We start from the raw sequence: 20,684 nt of genomic DNA, 5'->3' as shown, positions 1-20,684 counted from the left end.
TTGTGGTACTAGCTAGTCCTATCAATTTGTAAGTTCTGCATGTCCTGCTGTATATTCACTTTTCCAGTAAAAAATACAAGTAAAAAAAATGCAAAAAAGTGCAAGTAAAAAAAGATGAAAGTGCTCTTAACCACCCTAAAAGCTCTCCTCTTAAAAAACTTCCACATAATTCTTTATTCTTTCCCACCTTTCTCTCTAAACATGAATAAGCTCATTTTTCATCAGGCTGAATAGCGACTTGCACTTCACCACCTTACATGTGAGCTCTATCTGAGAAACTGTGCTTGGAAATTTCACAAAGACTGCGTGCGTTATGTCTGACTCTTCACCCGTACCCTCTCTGACGCAACGCTCACAAAGGCATTCCTCAGCTTTGTTAACCAGGCCTGCCCTTTTGCAATAGACATCAGGAAGCCCTGCCTGAGAATGAGTTCTGTGGCTAATTTAGCAGAACCTGACATTTCAGAGGAGGCTGGAAGGCCAGTGGAGTGTGTAAGTATGGGAATGGAGGAAAAACACCTATGCTGAAACAGGAAAAATGAGGAGGGACCTCATTTGGCTGAGCTCCATTACATTGCACGTTGGGATGGAAACCCAGTTTGGCATAAAATGATCATTGCACTACCTGGTAAAATATTAGACAACCCAAGGATTTTTGCTCTGTGTGACTCAGCCATGGCTATAGGAATGGCTTAGTCATAAAAATCAGTTGTGAAGAGAATTATATATACAATTGTATATCTATTTCAAGGAAAAAATAACTATTTCTCTACTAATTTTTACAGAAAGTTACAGGAACTATTCATATCCATTTGCATTTAAACAGTATTGTAATATTAAAATACAGAATTTTTGGTACTATACTGAAATAAAACCCCAATTACTTCAGATATGCAGAGAAGGAGCTTATGCTTCTGACACAATTGGCAAGTCATGTCCCCAGCTTCACAGCTGCCAACACTGTGAGCTATAGAGTCTCAGCAGGATAAAATTTATACCAAGGAGATGCATGAGCAGGGAGAGTGGGAGCTCCAGCTCCCTCCTGCTTTTCAGGATTTTCAGTAGTGTGTGTTTCTCACAAATGAACTGCTCCCAGCTGTCTGCCGCCTGTATTTCCAGCACTGCAGGAGGCTACCCCAGGCTCAGGTTAGGTGCTAGTGGAGGCTGGGTGACACATGTGACTGTCCCTGCCCGCAACAGGTGACCACCAGTGACCTCCTCCCACCTTCCCCACCAGAGTGGTTGTTCTGACAACACCCATCAGCACCCCGCCCACCACTCCCTCACCCTGCCAGGATGTGGTTGCTATGTCAACAGTCTGTTTGTGGCATCCGCCCCGAGGAGGAAAAGGCTGGAGGTGTTGCCATGGAAACCATGCTGTCTGTCCCGAAGCATCAATAGAGCTGGTCTCTTCCCCCAGAATACTCTGCTGGAAGCTGAGGCAACCCCTGGATGTGTCCTGCTCTGTCCTGCATTCCTTCCCCATGGATGTGTTGGCCCCAGCTCCCAGAGCTGCTCCCAAGCACCTGGCAGTAGCTTCACCAGGGGATGACCTGGTGTGCAAGGGTGACCTAAAGGGAGACCTTTCACTGTCACAGCGCTGGAGCAGTTCTCATCTGGGGACGCAGAGAGTCCTTGGACACAGTAATGTGTGAAGGACTCAGCTTCCCAGAGAGAGGGGAAATGAGAGGTCACGGATTGAACGGGTGAGGGAAGTGCTGAGTGCGTGACTGTAGGAAGATGCAGACCGGGACACACATCTAGATATATATTCTCAGACCAGGCTTGTATCATATAGCAAAAACAACCAAAAAGACCTTTTCATTTAGAAATACTTCCTGCCTTACATCACTCTTAAAAGCTTGAAAAAAGCTCTCTTGAAAAAAGCTCCAGAAGGTGTGATTTTTTTTCAGATAAGTTTGTTGTGAGAAGAAAGTGTCTGAACCAATTCTGGAGAAAGGTTGTAGTAAGAAAGTGTGAAAAAAATATTCACAAATCCAAATATTTCCATAGAACATTAAAATAGACAAGTGCTTTTAGCAAAGGTATTCGAACAGACAAATTTAAAGGACTTGACTGCACGACATAACAAAGCCCAGTTAATGAATCCCTGCTTATCCCTAGAATATCTAAAGTGATTTGCTTTAAAGGATCTCTCCTCTATCACAAGAAACCTCTAGGGATTTGGGGAAATAGTGTATTAAAGGAGTTTGCAGATATAGTCTGAAGAATCAGAATGCTGATATTGCAGAAAAAAGCCATGCCCTAGTTTCAGGGTCACAGGACACTCACACACACACAGTATTTGGCTTCTTACATGCATATTTTAGTTAGGCAGTGATACAGTAAATACTAAATAAGAAGCATTTGCATACAAGAATATATCAGCGCTTACAATACAGGCTTGTCAAGAGTTCATGTGCATATTCTGAGATTAAAAATACTGACTTGACACTAACACTGAGAAATGTACAATTTATTCATCTCATGTGAGTTCCTGCTGTTGAATCATCAAAGAGGCAGAGATGGACTCTCCTCGGGAAGGGGCACTCTCCTCTTAACTCTTGTTATACATTTGCTGCTGCTTATCTAAGAGAAACATGTAACTGGAGATGAGCTCACATAATCAAGGGGGTAACTTAGGAAAATGCCCAGACAGAGTTGTACCTGCTAACAAAGACATCTTTCTATCTTACCAAGCCTTCGAAAGAAGAACTCTCATTTTTCTCTAACTGGTATTACAGGTCAATTAATTGTCTGGAGCATGCTTACAGAAAACTAGAAATCATCATCTAATCTCATTCTAAAGGCCATTATTTCATTTGTAATTGGATGGATTTCAATCATACTTCTCATTAGGATTGAGCAGTTTAAAATCCATCTAAAAGTTAACCTTTATGTTTTGCTCTCCTCTGTGCTCACCATGTGGCATACAAAATTGGCTCAGAATATGACATAAAAGATATGCAAACCATCATTGTTTTTCACTAGACTTAGACCTTTATCTCTGGGGAAATATGAATTTCTGTAGAAACCTCAAATCATTATATTCTCTGTATTGTTGCATATATGTCTTTGATCCACTAGGTGCTTAATGTAAGAATATACAGGTTTTTTTCTGGAAATCATTCATCTAGTCCTGCTTAGGAAGAAGTTTCTCAGTTCCACATGTATTTTCTTCATCCACTTTGAAAACCTGGCTTTTCTTTTGGACTTTGCAAAGCCTGTAGCAGGGTTCTCAGTTGGAATTACATGCTGTGTGAAAAACTCTTTGGTTTGTTTCCATCAGATAATTTAAATTTTCCCATTTCTTCCACAGTAAAATATTGTCAATTAAAAAAAAAATCCTTACACCTTTTAAACCAATCATTATTTTACAGGTTTTAATTAAGGAATTCTGTGGTAGACTTGAATACATGTACTCTTCTGAAGTTATAAGATGGATATGCCTCCTTTCAAGAAAATACTTTCTTCTGGCAAAACAGCTCATGAAAATAGCACTGGTCTCTATTAACTCTGCTAGGAATACAAGAAGCTTTGCAATCAAAGTACATTGATCTCAGTCCATGGGCCTTTCCTGAAGACCTTCCAACCTGGGGAAGAACTTCCAACAAAACTGGAGATAGAAAAAGCAATAAGGCAGGGACACTAATTAAAGTGCATATGTCTTCAAACAGGTCTGTTTACTTAGCTGATTCAAATTTCTTAGCTTAGTGTTACTGATGTACTAGAAGCCAGCTTTAGAAGGGAATGAGGTTAGTAGGGTGAAAACTGGGTACTCTGCATAGTGAAATAGCACAGAAGAGTGGAACTGAAGCTGAAGCAGAACCCAAACATGCCTCAGTTAATACTTACTACTTCAAATCTACTTTTAAAAAGTGAGTTTGTTACAAATTTTATCAGAATAAGGAAGCAAGAACAAATTCTTCCATTAGTAGCTTGAAAGAAAACAAACTACTTCAGTGCTATGTGGTGTGATGTAAGAACAAAAATGAACATGAAATTCATCTCTGAAACTTCAACTTCTACAGGAACATTCATATTGACAAAAAGACTGTTAATTTAGGTACAACATAAAGGATAAATTAATATCCTGAAGCAAGAGAATGTTAATCTATTGCCATTTATTAATGTAATATGAAATTACTTCATTTCAAAGTAATTTCAAAATGAAAAAAAAGTAGTTATTAATATCAAATTCCCCATGATTTAAAACTGCATAAAAAGTTTTAAAATAATGCCCTGAAGCCATCACAGGATAATTTAATTGAAAAATATAATTCTGGATTTTAAAAACTTCAGAAAGAGTCTGGTTGTACACTTGTTGCTATCTGTGTGAATATAAATTATTGAAAGGCTTGAATAGCATATACAGATAAATGATATATATGAGATAAATATTTTAGAACATTTATCTTGATTTTTCTGAAGACCTGTGTTTCTCTGACTAAGGCATTGGTGTGGCATATACTCTTTCAAATACAGATATTCTGCTCTTTCTACAAAATAGATAGAAAACAGATATTAATAAAAGAGACCTTCAACTAAGATTTCATTCCCCTGAAATTTTCATGTGAGAAAATCATCATTGCTGCCACCCTGCATCTAGTTTGACCTACTTTGCAGATTAAACAGAATGGAATTTGCAAGTATACATATTTACATGTAGGGGACAGTAGATAACATCGTAAACTCATTAGAATTAATATAATAGGAGTGGAAACATGACACATCCCTGTACAGGAGACCTGTATAGATCTCCAGCAGAGCCCCAGTAAAATCCGCTGACGCATTTCTTTCCTCATCCAGACATGGGAAGCACAACATATATATTCCTACCCAGAAAATATTAGGTCAATTTTGAAAAGCAAAGTTTACAGTCAATATGGACTGTGGAGATGTTTTAGACTAGAAGGACCAATGAGCCCCTCTCGTGCAAGTGGATAGAATGGGAATGAGACAGAATATTGAGAAATCCTAAATGAGAGCAGTTTGAACAGGGGGAAGAATAGTGTGTGGAATTAAAAGGGACAGAGACACAGCTTACAGTCAGCAGATCTGCACCACCTACCTGAAATACCTTTGCCAAATTGTCAAAAAGTGCTTGACCAGCGCTGACTTTATGCTTGACTCCCCTGACTGTGCCATTTTTGCTGAGGATGTTAACTCGCTTTGTACCAAACCCCTTCTCTTTAGTAGCTCTGACTAAAATGAGCAAGTCATCCTGCTCATTATCATTCTCATCGCACTCCGACCCTACGTGTCCATTCTGCTGCCCGTCCACCTCGCTCAGCCGGCTGGTTTGGTCAGTTTCTGAGCTGCTGGCGTACTCGGAGTCCAGCGAGTCGGCAGCCTCCCCATCGGCGTACACCTCCTTCAGCACCCGCCCGCTGTGCGAGGATGCGACGCGGAACCGAACCTTCCTCAGCAGCCTCTCACTGTCCGCCTTCACTTCACCCTTAAACATCGCCTCTTCCATTGATAGGAGCAGTTTGCATTGTTCCAGAGTGGTGCCCATTGCATTTGCCAGTTTGTCACACTTAACAACAATATCAGCGCTGTTTTCTGTTGACAGGGGTTCTCATATTAAACTAAAGAGGGCTCCCAAGAAGCTGCTGCAGTTCTGCAGTTAATAATGGATGCATTTGTGCTATGGTTACCTTTAAACTAAAACCTGTAAAGTGATCTCATTAATTAAATATTAAAAAGACATTGTGTACTTTTTAGCACTAAGGAAGAAAGCAAGAAAAGGAGAAATTATATGCATTGAAGGGAAGGGAAGGGAAGGGAAGGGAAGGGAAGGGAAGGGAAGGGAAGGGAAGGGAAGGGAAGGGAAGGGAAGGGAAGGGAAGGGAAGGGAAGGGAAGGGAAGGGAAGGGAAGGGAAGGGAAGGGAAGGGAAGGGAAGGGAAGGGAAGGGAAGGGAATAGTTCAAGAAGCATTTGGACAATGCTCTCAAGTATAAGGTGTGACCTGTGGGGTGTTCTGCACACGGCCTGGAGTTGGACTATGATGATCCTTATAGATCCCTTTCAGCTCATAATATTCTCTGATTCTGTGATTTTGTAATAAACCAAATAATAGCAATTACACAAGTTTATATGAAAGCAGTTTGAATTACTATAAAAAGGCAAAGAGGAAGAGTTTTTCACAAGATCTACAAAGTCAAAACTGTTTATGTTCATTGCACCTGGGGGAAAAAATTAAAAACTTCAGCACCTGAATCAAGGATGAGCACATTTCTTTCATCAAAACATTTAAATTCCCTACCAGTCAGACCTCATTCACCAAAGTCTGCTTTTTACACAAACTTATGGAGATTTGGCAGGGACCTGCTACTTGATGGTTTTCAGTGTTGACCTTTTCACAGGCTGGCAGAACAGTGGAGAAGCAATTAGTCAGAATTTGTTGCACATTTATTTAATAACACAATGTTATTAAATAAAACTGAGTGGTAGCTAGTACAACACAGCAACCACAGCGTATGTTCTTCTTTGTGAGGGACTGGGCAAGGGAATCCAAACAAGGAGTAGGAGAAAGCTAAATAATTGAGGCAACAAGGAAAAACAATAAGAAGTAGGGTAACATGGATTCATCCACCAGGAATCATATTGCCCTCTCCTAGCAAATCACTAGTAGTGGTTGCCACAGTGTTCAGCACGCAGCTCTAGACGTAAAAATAACCTACCCACACTTGAGGTTTCTAGCTATGTCTACTCAACATCATGTAGTAGCACCTTAAACCTCCAATCTGCTTCTGAGTTTGCATGATTCCTACTTACAGTGCTATTTCTGTGTTTTCTTCATTTAAAGAAAAATGCAGCATTAAGAACTCAATTCCCTTCTCACTTTCCTGACAAACATTCCCTAGACACTTTCTACAGCTTCATTTTGTCTCTAGACTCATGAATACTGAATTATTTCCTGAAGGCTGTGACCCCCTGACAGGTGTAGGCATGAAATGAGTCCCTAGATGCTCAGCCAACCCAGAATGGTAACACCTGCACTTACAAGCAGCTGCAGAGCTTCAAGCATCTGAGACTTTCTAGTCAAGATTTTAAAAAATGCAGGTTCAAATCTTTAGATAATTATGTGGGGGATATTTTGACTTTATTTTTAACAAGAGGCATGAAAATATTGCTCTTCAGCCCAAATAAAATCACGATTTTCAAGGCTGAAATCTAAAATTACGTATTTCTCATCCACAAAATAGAAACACAATGATTAATGGCATTTCATAGCACCAGTGTTTGCTACACTTCTTTCAAAATAAGATGATTCACTGTATTAACTACTGTAATTAATGCAGAAAAAATAGGTAAAAGTAATAAATTACAAGAGTTAAAATACATTGTTACTTATCTTTCAAAGAGAAACATCTAGTATCAAAGTCTGTACTAATATTGAATACAATTTATAAGAATATTTGTGAAATTCTTTTGAGGAGGAGGATGCTGAATCACATTGACTGTGTCCTAGCCACTTGCCCACAAGAGTTTTGACAAGAAATATATTTCATTATTAGTAAAATGTGACTCAGAACAAAGAACATTCTGTAAAAGAATGAAGAGTTTAAAGTACCTTTTACAGAATTATCCAAACAGGGCTGCACGATACCTGGAGAAATTACTTAGCCTGCTACCTATGCTGAAGTTAACTGTATTGTAGTATTTCCATGATTAGCCGAGTAGCTTGGAAACCCACAGTAATTAACTCTGTTCATATTCATTTTTATTTAAATAATGCAAACTAACTGTTTTTCAATTAATTGCCACACATTAAAAAAAAAAAATCTGAGCTTCTGTAACACAAATATTTTGCACAAAAATTTTGTAATATTTTTGTCTTCTCCAATTGGTACTATATATCCTTTCACAGAAACCATTTTACTGCTGTTGCAGGCAATTATTGCATTTTCTGGAGCACAAATAACTTGATGCTACCTGAGTGACTTAAAAAGTTAATGTAGTATTGAATAAATGAAGAATTAATCAGTATCACATTTTAAAAACACTTCAAATACTTTTCACATCTTTTACTCTGTTAGTAGGAAAATAGCTCATTGTTTAGTTTCATAGTGATTCTATTATTCACTGGGAAATATTTTTATGTCTGGTTATGACAGATAAGAGACTGCATGCACAGTTTTCTCTGCAAAAAAATAATTAAGCAAAGTGGAGGGTGCCTCTTGACAGAAGCATTTACATGCATAAGATTTCATCCTGATGTTCCAGCTGTGGACCTTCTATGAGCAAATATGTGACTTTGGGGCTAAGTGCACATATCCACTAGTAAACAGATGAAGACTCTAAACAGGTTTTATACATGACATAAGACATTTTAGAGTTCAAAAACCTGAGATACACATATTTGTACCATCTGCCTGGGTGCATGTTCTCAACAACAACAGAAAGGATAAAACTTGACTAAGCATCTCTGTTCTTCCTGTAGACTAAAACTGTATTAAATGCCTAAACTAACTCCATTTGTGCATTTTGATGCTGCACCCTGCCAGCTGTTTTATTTCTGTTTATCATTTTTAGCTTTCCTACACATGCTTCTGTTCATTCAAAGGCTTATCTCATTTAATGAGCAGTATCTGTTAAAAACTCAGGGGTTTTACAGTAGTGAGATATTTCTTGTCCATAATTATTACTCTTCCTGAATCATTTGGCTACTGTTAGATTTTGTTGCTGTGTAGTTTGGTTCTAATGTTCTGCCACTGATTAATTCGAGGACAGGGGCTCCAGCAACCATACAGTCACAGCACACAGAAAATAAAGTGTCTCTAGAGAAATCTTGCCTGAATAGAGAAGCACTCTGTAAAAAAAGAGTAAATACTTGTAAATAAGCTATTTCATAGATTTCTTTTTATGTGACTGTTTCATTTCACAAGGAATTGGACCAACACATTACCCTGATGCTGTGAAAAATAATACTGCTGCCAATAAAATCCACAGATTTATTATGTTTAATATATCACTATGTTGAAAAAAATCAAAGAAGATGATGCTTCTGCTAGTTGTTGACTTCTGCTGCTTCAGCTTGACATAAAACAAAGACACCAATGCTAGATGAAGACCAGGGAACAATGCTGTACATGGAAAACTGAAAGACAAACATCTACTCTGACGCTGACATCTGAGAATTCACACTCCATGAAAGAAGGTACCTGCAGAGGCAACTCATTACATCGTTCATCCATGACAAAGTACGGAAGTCTAGATAATAAATTTAGTCCCAATATTTATCTTTTAAATCACTCATATTAGGTCAAGTGAGGCAAAGCCTTTAATACTCTTATAATGAAAATCTAAGCTAAAGTAGCAATCACATTATGCCAAGTTAGATCGTTAGAGCTGTACCAGAAAGGAAAAAAAAAACTGAAGAGAATAGAAAGAAACTCTAATCTCATTTATAATTCTGATGTAATTTCTTTAATATATAGGTAAATCTTGCTGTCAGGGTTCATCATACATATACATACTTCAATTTCTACAGCTTTCACAAGTAAAGAATATCTGCTGGGTGTTCCATTTCACTAAGTTTGGAGCACTACCAGCTTCAACTCTGGAAAGAACCACAAATCAATAACATTAAACTGTAGCAAAATATTTGAAAGAGTATATAGACATGTATTAAGAAGGAAACGTAGTTTGCACTTTGCTGAAGAAGCTTAGAGTGTGCTGTTTAAAATCACTGTTAAAAGATACCTTGTACCTTGTTACATTTCCATGGATCAGAGAATAAAACATATTAAAAAAATAGAATTTCTGGCATTCAAATGGCAGTAAAATGGAACCTGAATCACGAAATGAGTCTTCAGGAGAGAAAATGTCAAAAAAAAAAAAAAAAAAAAAGAATGAAATGGGCTGAAATCAGCAACTGCCTTCTTCATTTCTGAATATGTGACTATTTTAATAGACCAGTTTACCCTCTGACAAAGCATTATATGCTCTGTTTTCATGCACAGTGTGTGCAGGGCCATCTTGAGTGATGCATTTGGAGGTTACTAAGTATATATAACCAAGCTGTAGGCTGACTTGATACCAACCACACTGGTGTCATTCATCATTAGACAGATGGTATGAATTCACAGTGACATGTCTTGTGATACTAATTTTTTTCTTTCATTCTACAAAAGGCTGTTTGCTACTGTCTCCAACTTTATTGCACTGGCAGTAATCAAAAGCACATCTCTAATTCTTAATACAAAATTAGCAAAGTAATCATCAGGAAACAGATATTCAAATGACTTGGATTTCCCTCCTGTTGTTGAGGAGTAGGTGTTTTGGTTGGTAAAAGCATATGTGGTAAGCTGAGTTTGTTCATTTTGCTACAAGTAAGTAAAGTTTGTAAACAGTACGCTCTACATTTTAGAGATTACAAAAGCAGATCATTTGTACAGTGAATGCTGACCAGATTTTTTCTATCTGAGACAGATTTAGTGCATTTCCCACTTGTTCAGAGAAAGAATATTCCTATTTGCTAAGTCAGCAAAACATCTGTCTACTTTTCTGCAGGTCCAGAATAACTTTTTGGCTGTAGTAAAGTTCATGAAGACACTCAGAGAACATTCAGGTCCCCATCAGGGAACTCTTGCATCTGGCAAATGTTTGTCAGGTGTAGCAGCTGCTAAATGGAACTAATACAGACAAGAACAAACCAAGCATACTGTTGCTATTGTAATGCCTAATAATTCATTTGGTAAGTGCTTTACATTGTAATTTCTTTTTTTTTTTTAACTTCTGTTAAAAAATTGTTAAACAGAATGTCAAGGTTTATGTGCCTTTATTTCTGTTTATATTAGAGAATGGTTCCGTTTTTTGTTCAATTTATATAATGAAGTAATTAAATGGATGAGGAAATCAAGACCTGTGTCTAGGCCATGCACACAAGTGCATAAGGACCTACACCAAATTAGGGAAACTTTCTGCTGTCCTTTTTGCTAGGGTGAGAAGAAAGCATCCATTTCCAAAATCTTTAGAGAGGAATGCTCTACATTGCATTTAGAAATGCAATCAATTAGTATCCTGAACTTGAAATTCACAGCCATTTGAACAGTTCATTCATTTCTATTTTTTCCACAGTAGGTTTTCATAGAAGTCAAACTGCTGAGCTAAACACAGAAGCAGCAGTACATGAAAATCTTCTGTCATTACATGGTACTTTCAGATTTAATTTGTTTATTTACTCTGGTCAAAGTAAAAGGTCAGCTATTAAACATGTTATATTTTATCTGAGTCATGCAAGGCAAAGAACAGTTTTCCTTCAGGAGGACCTGGAAAACACTTATAGCCTACTGACTGTAGTAGTAAGAACAGTGGCTGGAAATTTTGATCCATGTCAAATAACTGATAACAGGCACTATTTTTTATTACTTCTTTTACCTAGCTGGTATAAAAATCCATTGTCTCTAGCTCTTTTTTTTTTTTAGTCATGTAAGTGGTCACCATAAGAGATGTGTAAATGTTAGCTGTTTCTCCAGAAACTCTTGCCTATAGCTAGATGCCAAAGTTTTTGGTGGATACAAATTTTACAGTCTAGATTACAACTGAATTCCTATGCTAAGCTCCATTAAGAGCTCTGTTATATCTTCTCCTGTGTTCTATTTGAACAGGAAAAAATAAAGACAGAAAAATATTTCCATTAGAGCAGCAATTTGTAGAGGAAAAGAAAACTTTGGTGTGAAAAAAAATTGTCGTGTAGGTAAGAAGCATCAGGGAGAAAAAACTTAAATTCAGCAGAGAACAAAATAAACATGTCGTAAGATGGACTCAGCTAGACTGCTCCTTCACGTGATGCACGGGCCAGATATTAAAACAGACATTTAGTTCCACCCACCCAAGTAACACCATCAGTTTCTGGGGCCACATATGCAGTGAAGACATCCTGCTTGGGGGTGGGATTAAGTGCAGAGAGTGTACCTCTCCACCAATCCACCTCCTCATTGACAGACAAGTCCCAGGGAGGGAGATCTGGATGCCAGAATCTAGCACAGAACATATCTGAGGGTCAGCTAAAGGGTTGCTAGGCTGTGGAGCAACCACTAAAAAGAAAAAAAGATCAAAATGTTCTGTCTAATGATTGAAATGGCTCTGCCCAAGTTCCTCTGAGCTTGGATTCACACTGGAAACTATAGGTAGGGCTGTGTTGAGAAAGAAAAAAATTGAGATTAGAAGATAATAGCAGAGCATAATATTTGTACAGAGTCCTTGTAAGTTCTGCTTAAATTTCCTAAATGTGAAAATGTCTTCCCATATGTTTTTGTTTGAAATCTGACCTAAAATCTGATACCACTTCTCCATCACATGTCCCAGTCTAAATACCAAAGCTTTGGAAGAAGAACCTACTACAGGAAGCCCTGATTCACTAAGAAGAATATCCCCTCCTGTATCCATAATGCATCTATCATTGTTTCAATGACTGAGAAACAGCCAGGAACTTTAAAAAGAGATATAGTATTTGCTTGTAAAGAAAAATTACTAATGACAGCTATCAAGGTTCATTTTAAAGTATTGTAATCAGTCCTTCCTCATTGCAAACAAAGATGAAAGAGTCAGCACAAAAGCTTCAGAGAGACATTTCCATTCTCAGAGCTCCACAGTTTCAGCATCAGCAGAGATTTCTGAACCCTGTCCTGAAATTCCTCATACATCTATTTCTCCTAGCTCCCACTGGAGACAGAGGCCATCTTTCTGTGTTTGGCTAGTTGAAAAATATAAATAAGACAAGTATAAGGAGTAAAAGGACCTGGCATTCTGTTACATAGAAAAGAACTAACACTCTAGGGAAATTCAGTTTAGTGCTGCTCTTTCTCGTGTGATTCATAACCATTTATTAAGTACCACAAATACGCTTTCCAGGTTATCCATGTTTATGGATAGTTTGTCTGCATAGTATCATCTAAATAAAATTTCAAATTCTGTTAAACTTCTGTCATCTTTTGACTCATAAATATGTGCAAATTTCAGGCATAAAATCCTTATAGCTATTTTTATAAGGTAGGTATGTTAGGCCTATATGTTGCTTGTTTCGTTCTGCTAAACAGCTTCTGAGTCCTATTGCTGAGTTCTAAACTTCATTATTGAGTAGTCTTATCTAAATTTATGTCCCAGATATTCCTTGGATGCAAGAAAAGTTTAATTATATAGTTTTAATTTAATTACTTAGAGATTCTTATAGAGAAATTAAAAATACTTATAAGTACTATGAGTAAGCTTATGTTTTCTTAAATTTTATTCTTAGGTTATAGAAATGTTTTAGGTTGGTTCATATCCAGCCAGGCTTTTTGGATGCACAAAAGTTATCTTGGGGCTCTCACGCTGAGGGAATCAAAGCAAACAACATGTAAACAGCCGTTTTCTGGGTCAGATTTATTCCTCTGTGGTAGTTACTTCTTGCAGACTTGGAGAGACTGGACTGTTAATGTTTAATGACGCAAACAATCAACCATTTAACAGCTCAGATGCAGAGGGCATGCGTACTTTGGCTGGAGGCTACAGCTGATTTTCAACAAGGTAGGGGAAAATTCTGACAAGAGGCAAATCCTATGAGGGGGATAATGCTTTTCATCATGCCAATGTCCTCCCTTGCATAATGGCTAAAAACTCCCATAGATAGATAGATACATATATACGTACATAAATGCACACATACACACCGTGTGAAAACTTCCCTTCATGACTTAATTTCACTGATGGGAGAAGTGGTTGTAATGTTTTAGAATGTGTCCTAAATCATCAGAGACTCCTGAAGTGTCCCATGATCCAAAGTAACATCCAGTGTGAGACTCCTCAGAGGAGGTACCTGAGCATTCCCATCCAAACCTGAGTGAGTATAAATCCGGTGGACTCTGTTTCTTCAGCTTCCCTTGCCCCATCAAGACAGAGACCAACATTTTGACAACACTGAGACACTCACCACTAAGACCAGAAGAAGGGGACAAAGAGGACAGGATCCACAGGATCCACAACGTCTTTTTTTTCCTATTTCTTTCTCCTTCTCCCTCTCTACCTCACATTTACTATTAAAATTCATACTATTGGCTTTGGTATATGGTCTCATTTGCACTAGAGATATCTCTCTAGTAATTTTAATTACTAGTTCTTAGCAAGATGGAAAATTCTGCTGCTGAGCAAGCATATGTCTACCGTAACCCTCAATCTGACTTGAAGCACATCTGGTGTGCCTCCCTCAAGCGTTCCATTATGTACTACTTCTGACATTTATTTTTGAGCCAAAAACATGACTACTAGTCATTTATGGCTTTCATAGGAGAAAAAATATATTCAGTGCTTTCTTCTTATTGTTTTCTTCTCCCTAGAAGACTGCATCATTATTATGATAGTAGACAGTAGATATTCTGGCAATTATAATATATAATAATGTAGTTTAGGTCTCATTTCATACCCAATAATAAAAATGATGAAAATAAGATAAAGGACTTCCTTTTAGTTCTCTTGTTACTAGCTGATGTCACCTCTAGTACCCTTGCTGCATGTTTATTCATTCAAAACTTGATAAATCTCTGTATATTTGTTCTCCATGTCTTCAGTTTTTTCAGCTGAGACAAGGAAAATTATTTGTGAAGTTGGGCTTTTTCCAAGTGCTGTTGTTTAACATAACATAACTCTGACTCCTATACAAAGAAGATGATTTGCATACACCATTATTCCCCATACAGCCATCAGCTGTTAAGAAATGCCATCCAATCCCTGAATTGCTATGCTGTTTTTAATTTAAGGTCGATATCTTTTTTTGTGACAGCAATATTTCTGTATATACAAATATATTCAATCCTACATGGTATTTCATACAACCTTCAGGATATCAGAAACATATCAACCTTTTCTTATGTGCCTCTGGGGAGAGTTTAATAACCGTGACTTCCCAAAGGTAAATCACTATGACATCTGGAGGCAGGAGGACCACTCTTGGAAGAGGTGAGACTGGTTTGACTTTTCTACCTGAAAGTGAACTATAACTGAGTCTAGAGGCAAACAGAGAAAGATCAGACAGAGGGTATTGGTCTGTTTAATGACTGAGGTAATTGCAAGAGGGATGAATCATTAAGTCACTTAGGCTCTCTGTTTTCTCAGCAAACAAATGAGGAATCACCTCACTCAGTCTGAATCATAGAAACCCTTAGTGAGAGCAGGGAAACAATGTCAGCAAATGCTTGTCTGGACTGACTGATGAAGCCACTCTGAAGCTGGGTGAAATCACTGCCTTACACCAAGAGAAATTCACAGCAGAGTCAGTGCAAATGAGCAGCCTGGGCAGTGATTCAGCCGCTGGCGCAGGGATGTCAGGTTCTGTCAGAGCCAGGCTCTGGGTGACGCTGGCACAGAGCAGCCCCAGGCAGGTGCAGAAGGCTGCAAAGGCACCAGCAGCAGAGAAGGGAGACCTTCCCTTTCAGTTTGCCAGCAGAGAAACAGTTACTTTTTGATCTAGAGGAAGGAAAAGCTTGGAAAGACAGATTACAGTTTTTTTCTTCTGGCACTGATTGTTTCAAAACCATTGGGAATAAACGATGCAATGAGAGCCAGCTTTTTCCCCACACTTGAGTGCATTGTTGCTATCATAAATCTAGTTATTTATGATTCCAATTTGCAGCCATTTCCCTGGGCCATTCATTTGCTATTTAAAAAAAGAGATGACAAACATTGTCCAAAAGGATATGCACATAGCATAGCACCAGAGAAAAAATTAAAATATGAACCCTTCCCCCTTAGCTACTCTTAATCTCTTTAGAGACTGATCTTTAGAACTGGGAAACACTGATTCACTGATGGGGTACCCAGCACTCTGACTTTTGAACACTGTTTAATGTTTAATATTGCTTTGTACAATATAATGAATCATATCTCTTCAGTCACATATTCCTTTCTTGTTGTTATTATTATTATTATTGTTACTACTACTATTATTATTTCAGTCTTTCTTACCTAGTATAGCCACCATACTCCACTCTTATTTTGTTTTCTTTTCATTGCAGCTTAGATTTTGAGCGCTTCAGCTGAGTTAATTCAATTTACAGGCTCATTAACCAGACTGCAAACGAAAGGGGAAGACGGTGCATCTCCACAGGAATTCTCAATGTCAGAATGGTCTCTGGGTCTTAAAATCTCAGGAGCTTCTAGTACAGCATCAGTCTGATTTCTTATACTTGCAACCCAAAATAGGATTCAATAGGTGAAAAAAGTGGCAAAGAAACTGAAATAAAATGTAATTATTTTTCCTCCACTAAATACTAAGTTGCATGTGACTTTCTCTATAGGCTTCCTGGGTCAAATCTTTACAAATAATGACTGACTTGCCAAAAGTCTTGTATGCTAAATCTCTTTTTTTTTTTTCGGACTTATCTTAAAGCTGTTTCGAAACAAAAGAAATAATTTTTCTCTCTCTGAATCTTTGTATTTCTAACTCTACCTTGATTTGTCACTGCTGAGAGACAGTGACAGTACTGAACACTGTTTCCTGAAGGCTTGTCTGAGGGTTGTATGCTGAGCCTGCCTGCACAAGCTTTTTCAATGTAGCCAGCCCCACAGCGTTATTCTGATCACATTTCTATTCCACCTTTTAGTTATGAGATTCTTTCTCTGTGTGTGAGATTCCTTCATTTATAGATGGCTTTCTGGTTAGAATACCTTTTGAAGGGGCTTTTTGTGTTGTAGTGAATTGTTTTGGTTTTATTAGTTTTACTCTAACTTAACTTGTTATTTCTTCTTTCTTTGCTCCATGGAGCTGAACTATATCAGTTCCCAAAACATGCAGCCTTCAGCTGAAAACACATAGAAAAACGACTATTTCTTTTATGATGTGTATTCATCAGAGACAAAGTCAAATCCACACTCTCATCTTATTGGGTTTTTGCATTTGAAGTAATACAATTCCAAAACAAATTTTTGGTGAGGTTTTGTGGCAGTCCTAATTCTAAGTAAGCTGAGCAGGAACTCAAACTGACTCCTCACCCGTGATTAATAATGTTGAGTTCAAGATATTGACTGAGCTGCAGCACATTTAATTTTAAGGTTTACCCTTAGTCTCCAGTTAACCACACACACCTCAAAAAAACCCCATTTAAAAGCAGTGCCCTTAATGCCTGGCAGTCAAATGCCTGGTGACTAAATGTCACCTCTTTGATTGCAACAGCTATTTCATTGTCCAGAACTGTCCCTGGAACACTGAGCAGCATAATGATTCCTGATAAAATAGGCACCTGAGATGTCTGATTCCGCAGTGAATTTTCATAGACATGCTCTGTCACTAGAATGCCTTTACTGTGGTCTCCAAAGGCATTTATTGGATCCAAAAATCTCCTTTCACTGGGACTTCAATTCCAGGCCAAGTAATTTGTGAGATTTACTGTCACAAATCTTTCTGTATCTTACACTTTGAGGGAGAGTTTCTCATTTTCCTGCTGCAGTGTTTGTTCATTTTCAACAAAACTAACCCAGATGAAAGCTAATTCAACTGGGTAGGCAAGGACTCCTTTTCAAAAAGTGAAACACTTCAGCAGTTTATCTCTAGTGCAGAGATCAGATTTAAGGATGACCCAGTGACTGACACAAATTAATCTTAGTTATCAATGGCACTTCCTAAATGTTCAAAGCAACTGAGTCAAGTCCCCTAAAATCTGAAGACTGGGTAAATATTTTCTAATTTTAAAATATGCATATTTCTTTTCTTTTGATCTTTAACTCATTTGTTATTTTCAAACCTTTCCTTGTAAACACGTGAAGAACTGTCACATTTTTTCAGAGAAGCTAAGATCTCCATGCAATCCTTTTACTTCAGCTGTTATACACTTGCCCATGATCATGTCCAGTCAGGTTTTGAGTAAAGATATTTTTCAGTCTTGTGATGAAGATCATCAGTCATTGTGATACAAAAAAATTGCAAGAATTGCCAAAGTTAGTATCTTAAAAGGATGCATACAGCACCTTGCATCTCTCTTGAAACTCTTTTGTATAGTCTATTGTGAAAGGATAGGCCAACAAAAGATATAGCAAAAGTGATTCTCTTCAGAGAGATCTCAACACTTGGCATCTGATAATTCATCAGCCACCTGCTTACATGGATTTCTACTGTCAGTTCTTGCCAGGTCCACATTACCATGGTGGATAAGCACCTAACCTTATTTTCTAATATCTTCACAATATGATGAATGCAAAAGCATTCATCAACTATCCATAGTGTTTAATTAGGAAATAGCTGGATACCAAGTTGCCACTCCTTGCTGTGGGAGGACTCCAGACAGCCCAGGTCAACAAAGATCTTCCTCAGAGGGTGTTACAGTGAGCTCATAGGCATTCTCTTTCCCCTTCCCCAAGACCCTGTGATTCTGATCTAGATAACCCCTGGACCCTCCTTTCTACCTGTCCTAGGGTGACTGTTATGGTGTTTGTATCTCCAATCGTGTGTTCTGTTTATGTTTGATATTATGTTCTGTGCTTTCAGAACTGACTCTGAAAGTGAAGGTTTGTTTTGCTGTGTTATCATCTGGTTCACCTTCCCCCATGTCTGCTGGAAAGCTAGAAAAGGCTAGGGCTGGCTGGCTGGCTTTGCTTTGCTTGCTTGCTTGGCTTGCTTGCTTTGCTTGCTTGCTTGGCTTGTTTGCTTTGCCTGCTTTCTTGCTTTGCTTCCTAGTTAGGTTAAGCAGTCCAATTCTTTCCCTGGACTGTTGCTTTTTTCCCTTCCTCTTTCTGAATATCATCCAGCCTGCTCTGGACTGGGATCTGGGAAACACCAAAGAACACCAGGAGCCTGCATTTGGAGATCTGCAGCAGCCATCCCCAGCGTCCAGACCCAGGCGACCACTCCCAGGAAAGACCTTCTGGATTTGTTCAGCTCTTCAGAGGGGTGAAAGAGTTTTGTTGTCATCTTGTGTTGTTAATTGTTTTGGTGCTGGGGAGTGCTTTGTTGTTGAATAAACAGGTTCTTTTCCACTTCTCTCTCAGAGGGAATTTTTCCCTGAACCAGGTGGGTGGAGAGGGGCCGTGGGGGTTTATTTCCTGGGTTTTCCCCAAATTTGCCCTAAACTAGGACACTACCCCAGTGGGGTTGGCAGAGAGCCAGGAAAGCCCACCCTGTCCAAAACCTATATAGACCCCTGACATTTCCTGTTCTTCCTCTTTTGCCCCACTCTCCCATGGACACCACAGAATAAAGAGATCTGAACCAACTTATCCTGGGGTAAGAGCCTCTTTTGAATATCTTTACCCTTCTCCTAATATTCCTCCCCTCATAGCCCCTTATCTCTGAGCTAGCCTGATTATTCGGGGGGCTGCGTGAGGGGGGGAACCTCAAAAGGGATACTCTCATTGCCTACTACAGGGGTAAGGGAGACTTGTGAAGGCTGTGTGAACACAGCATGCATGCCAGCAGCTAATGGAAGAAGCACTCTGATCTTTGAAGTAAACATAGATTCTGTGCCATTTCCCAGGCCCTCAGTGATACTCAGGCACTTCAGTCTTCCTGGACAGACCTAAATTTCATAATAGGAGATGGAGTTTCTGAGCAGCTCAGAGACTACTCAGTAACTGTGTTACTGTGTGGCATTTACCTGAACCAGACCACTATTAGTGCTCAGATGGCTGGACCAGTCTTTCTTGATGAGAAAGCTGAACTCTAGACCACCTGTCAAATTTTATTTTTGTTGTTTCAGTCCCTCTTCCCTTTAAAAATGTCATAGGCACCCAGTAAGGCACAAGGTTAAAGCCTCACTGAGACTAGAGAGGGTCAAGTGCTTGAAGTGGGGGCATTTTGTGCTCTCTCCCTTCAGCAGCTTGACAGTGGAGGGCAACACAGAGTACAGCAGGGAATCAAGTTATAATTTGCATGAGTAAATGGGATAAAGTTCCTGTCTGAAACGCTGACAGGATCTAAGGACAGGGTTCTTCAGTTTTAAAATCTCAGCTACAGTTTTAACAATGTATTTCCCTAAAGATTTTGTTAAACTACTACTTTTTTAAAAATACTATTTGTCAAATCTGGAGGGGAAAAAAAAAAAAAAGAAATTAGCTCAGAATGCCTTTCCATGCCTTTATAAGCTCTGTAGTACCATAATTTGTTCATGTAATAGGGACTGATTTCTTTCTGGATATACAAGGATGTCAATTTTTATACATTTTATGCCCCCAATTATACAAGGAATGCTTTAAGAAAACACTGTACCTGAACACATTACAAATTTGTACACTTTTGGCTACATATATTTCTGTTTCTTAGGACTTATAATTTGATATCATTCATAGGCCTGAAAAAATTTTCATTCTGGGATAAAAGTCAGCATATAATGTGATGATATAACTTACAAGAATATCATGATTGTATTACTGAAAATACATATGTGCTGTAAAATGCTGTTTTGCACTGATAAATAATTAATTAGAATAAATATGAAGTTTAAATCCCAGTTTTGGTTTTATGTGACTATGGCTGGAGTAGATGCACACACATGCACACTCACTGGAATGAAATGTGTGAAAGTGTCTTGTTATTTTTCTTTTTGAAAGAAAACTAAGCTTGTTTCCTCTCTTTTGATGCATTGGTACAGCCCTTACTTCTACACTAGCCAGCATATGAGGCGACAGATTTCAAGAGCTAATAGGTTTCCGTGGTGCACAGTAATTGAATTTGCTGCCATCAGCTGGAGTCAAGAGTCTCACTTCACCTTAC

The 20,684-nt window shown here is 38.4% G+C and overlaps 1 protein-coding gene across 1 annotated transcript in view; it reads right to left on the bottom strand.

Moving 5' to 3' along the window:
* GRXCR1 (glutaredoxin and cysteine rich domain containing 1) overlaps positions 1 to 5,532 on the bottom strand; it is a 37,564-nt gene extending 32,032 nt beyond the window's left edge. Inside the window, exon 1 of the mRNA XM_030270991.4 lies at positions 5,072 to 5,532. Coding sequence (XP_030126851.4) covers positions 5,072 to 5,518 — 447 coding nt within the window. The 5' untranslated portion in view covers positions 5,519 to 5,532. The remainder of the gene's footprint in view (positions 1 to 5,071) is intronic.
* Positions 5,533 to 20,684: the final 15,152 nt, after the last annotated feature.

Source organism: Taeniopygia guttata, chromosome 4, assembly GCF_048771995.1.
Source record: "Taeniopygia guttata chromosome 4, bTaeGut7.mat, whole genome shotgun sequence".
Taxonomy (NCBI): domain Eukaryota; kingdom Metazoa; phylum Chordata; class Aves; order Passeriformes; family Estrildidae; genus Taeniopygia; species Taeniopygia guttata.
Note: the sequence above shows the minus strand (reverse complement) of the source record. Positions and strands in the feature narration are given on the sequence as shown.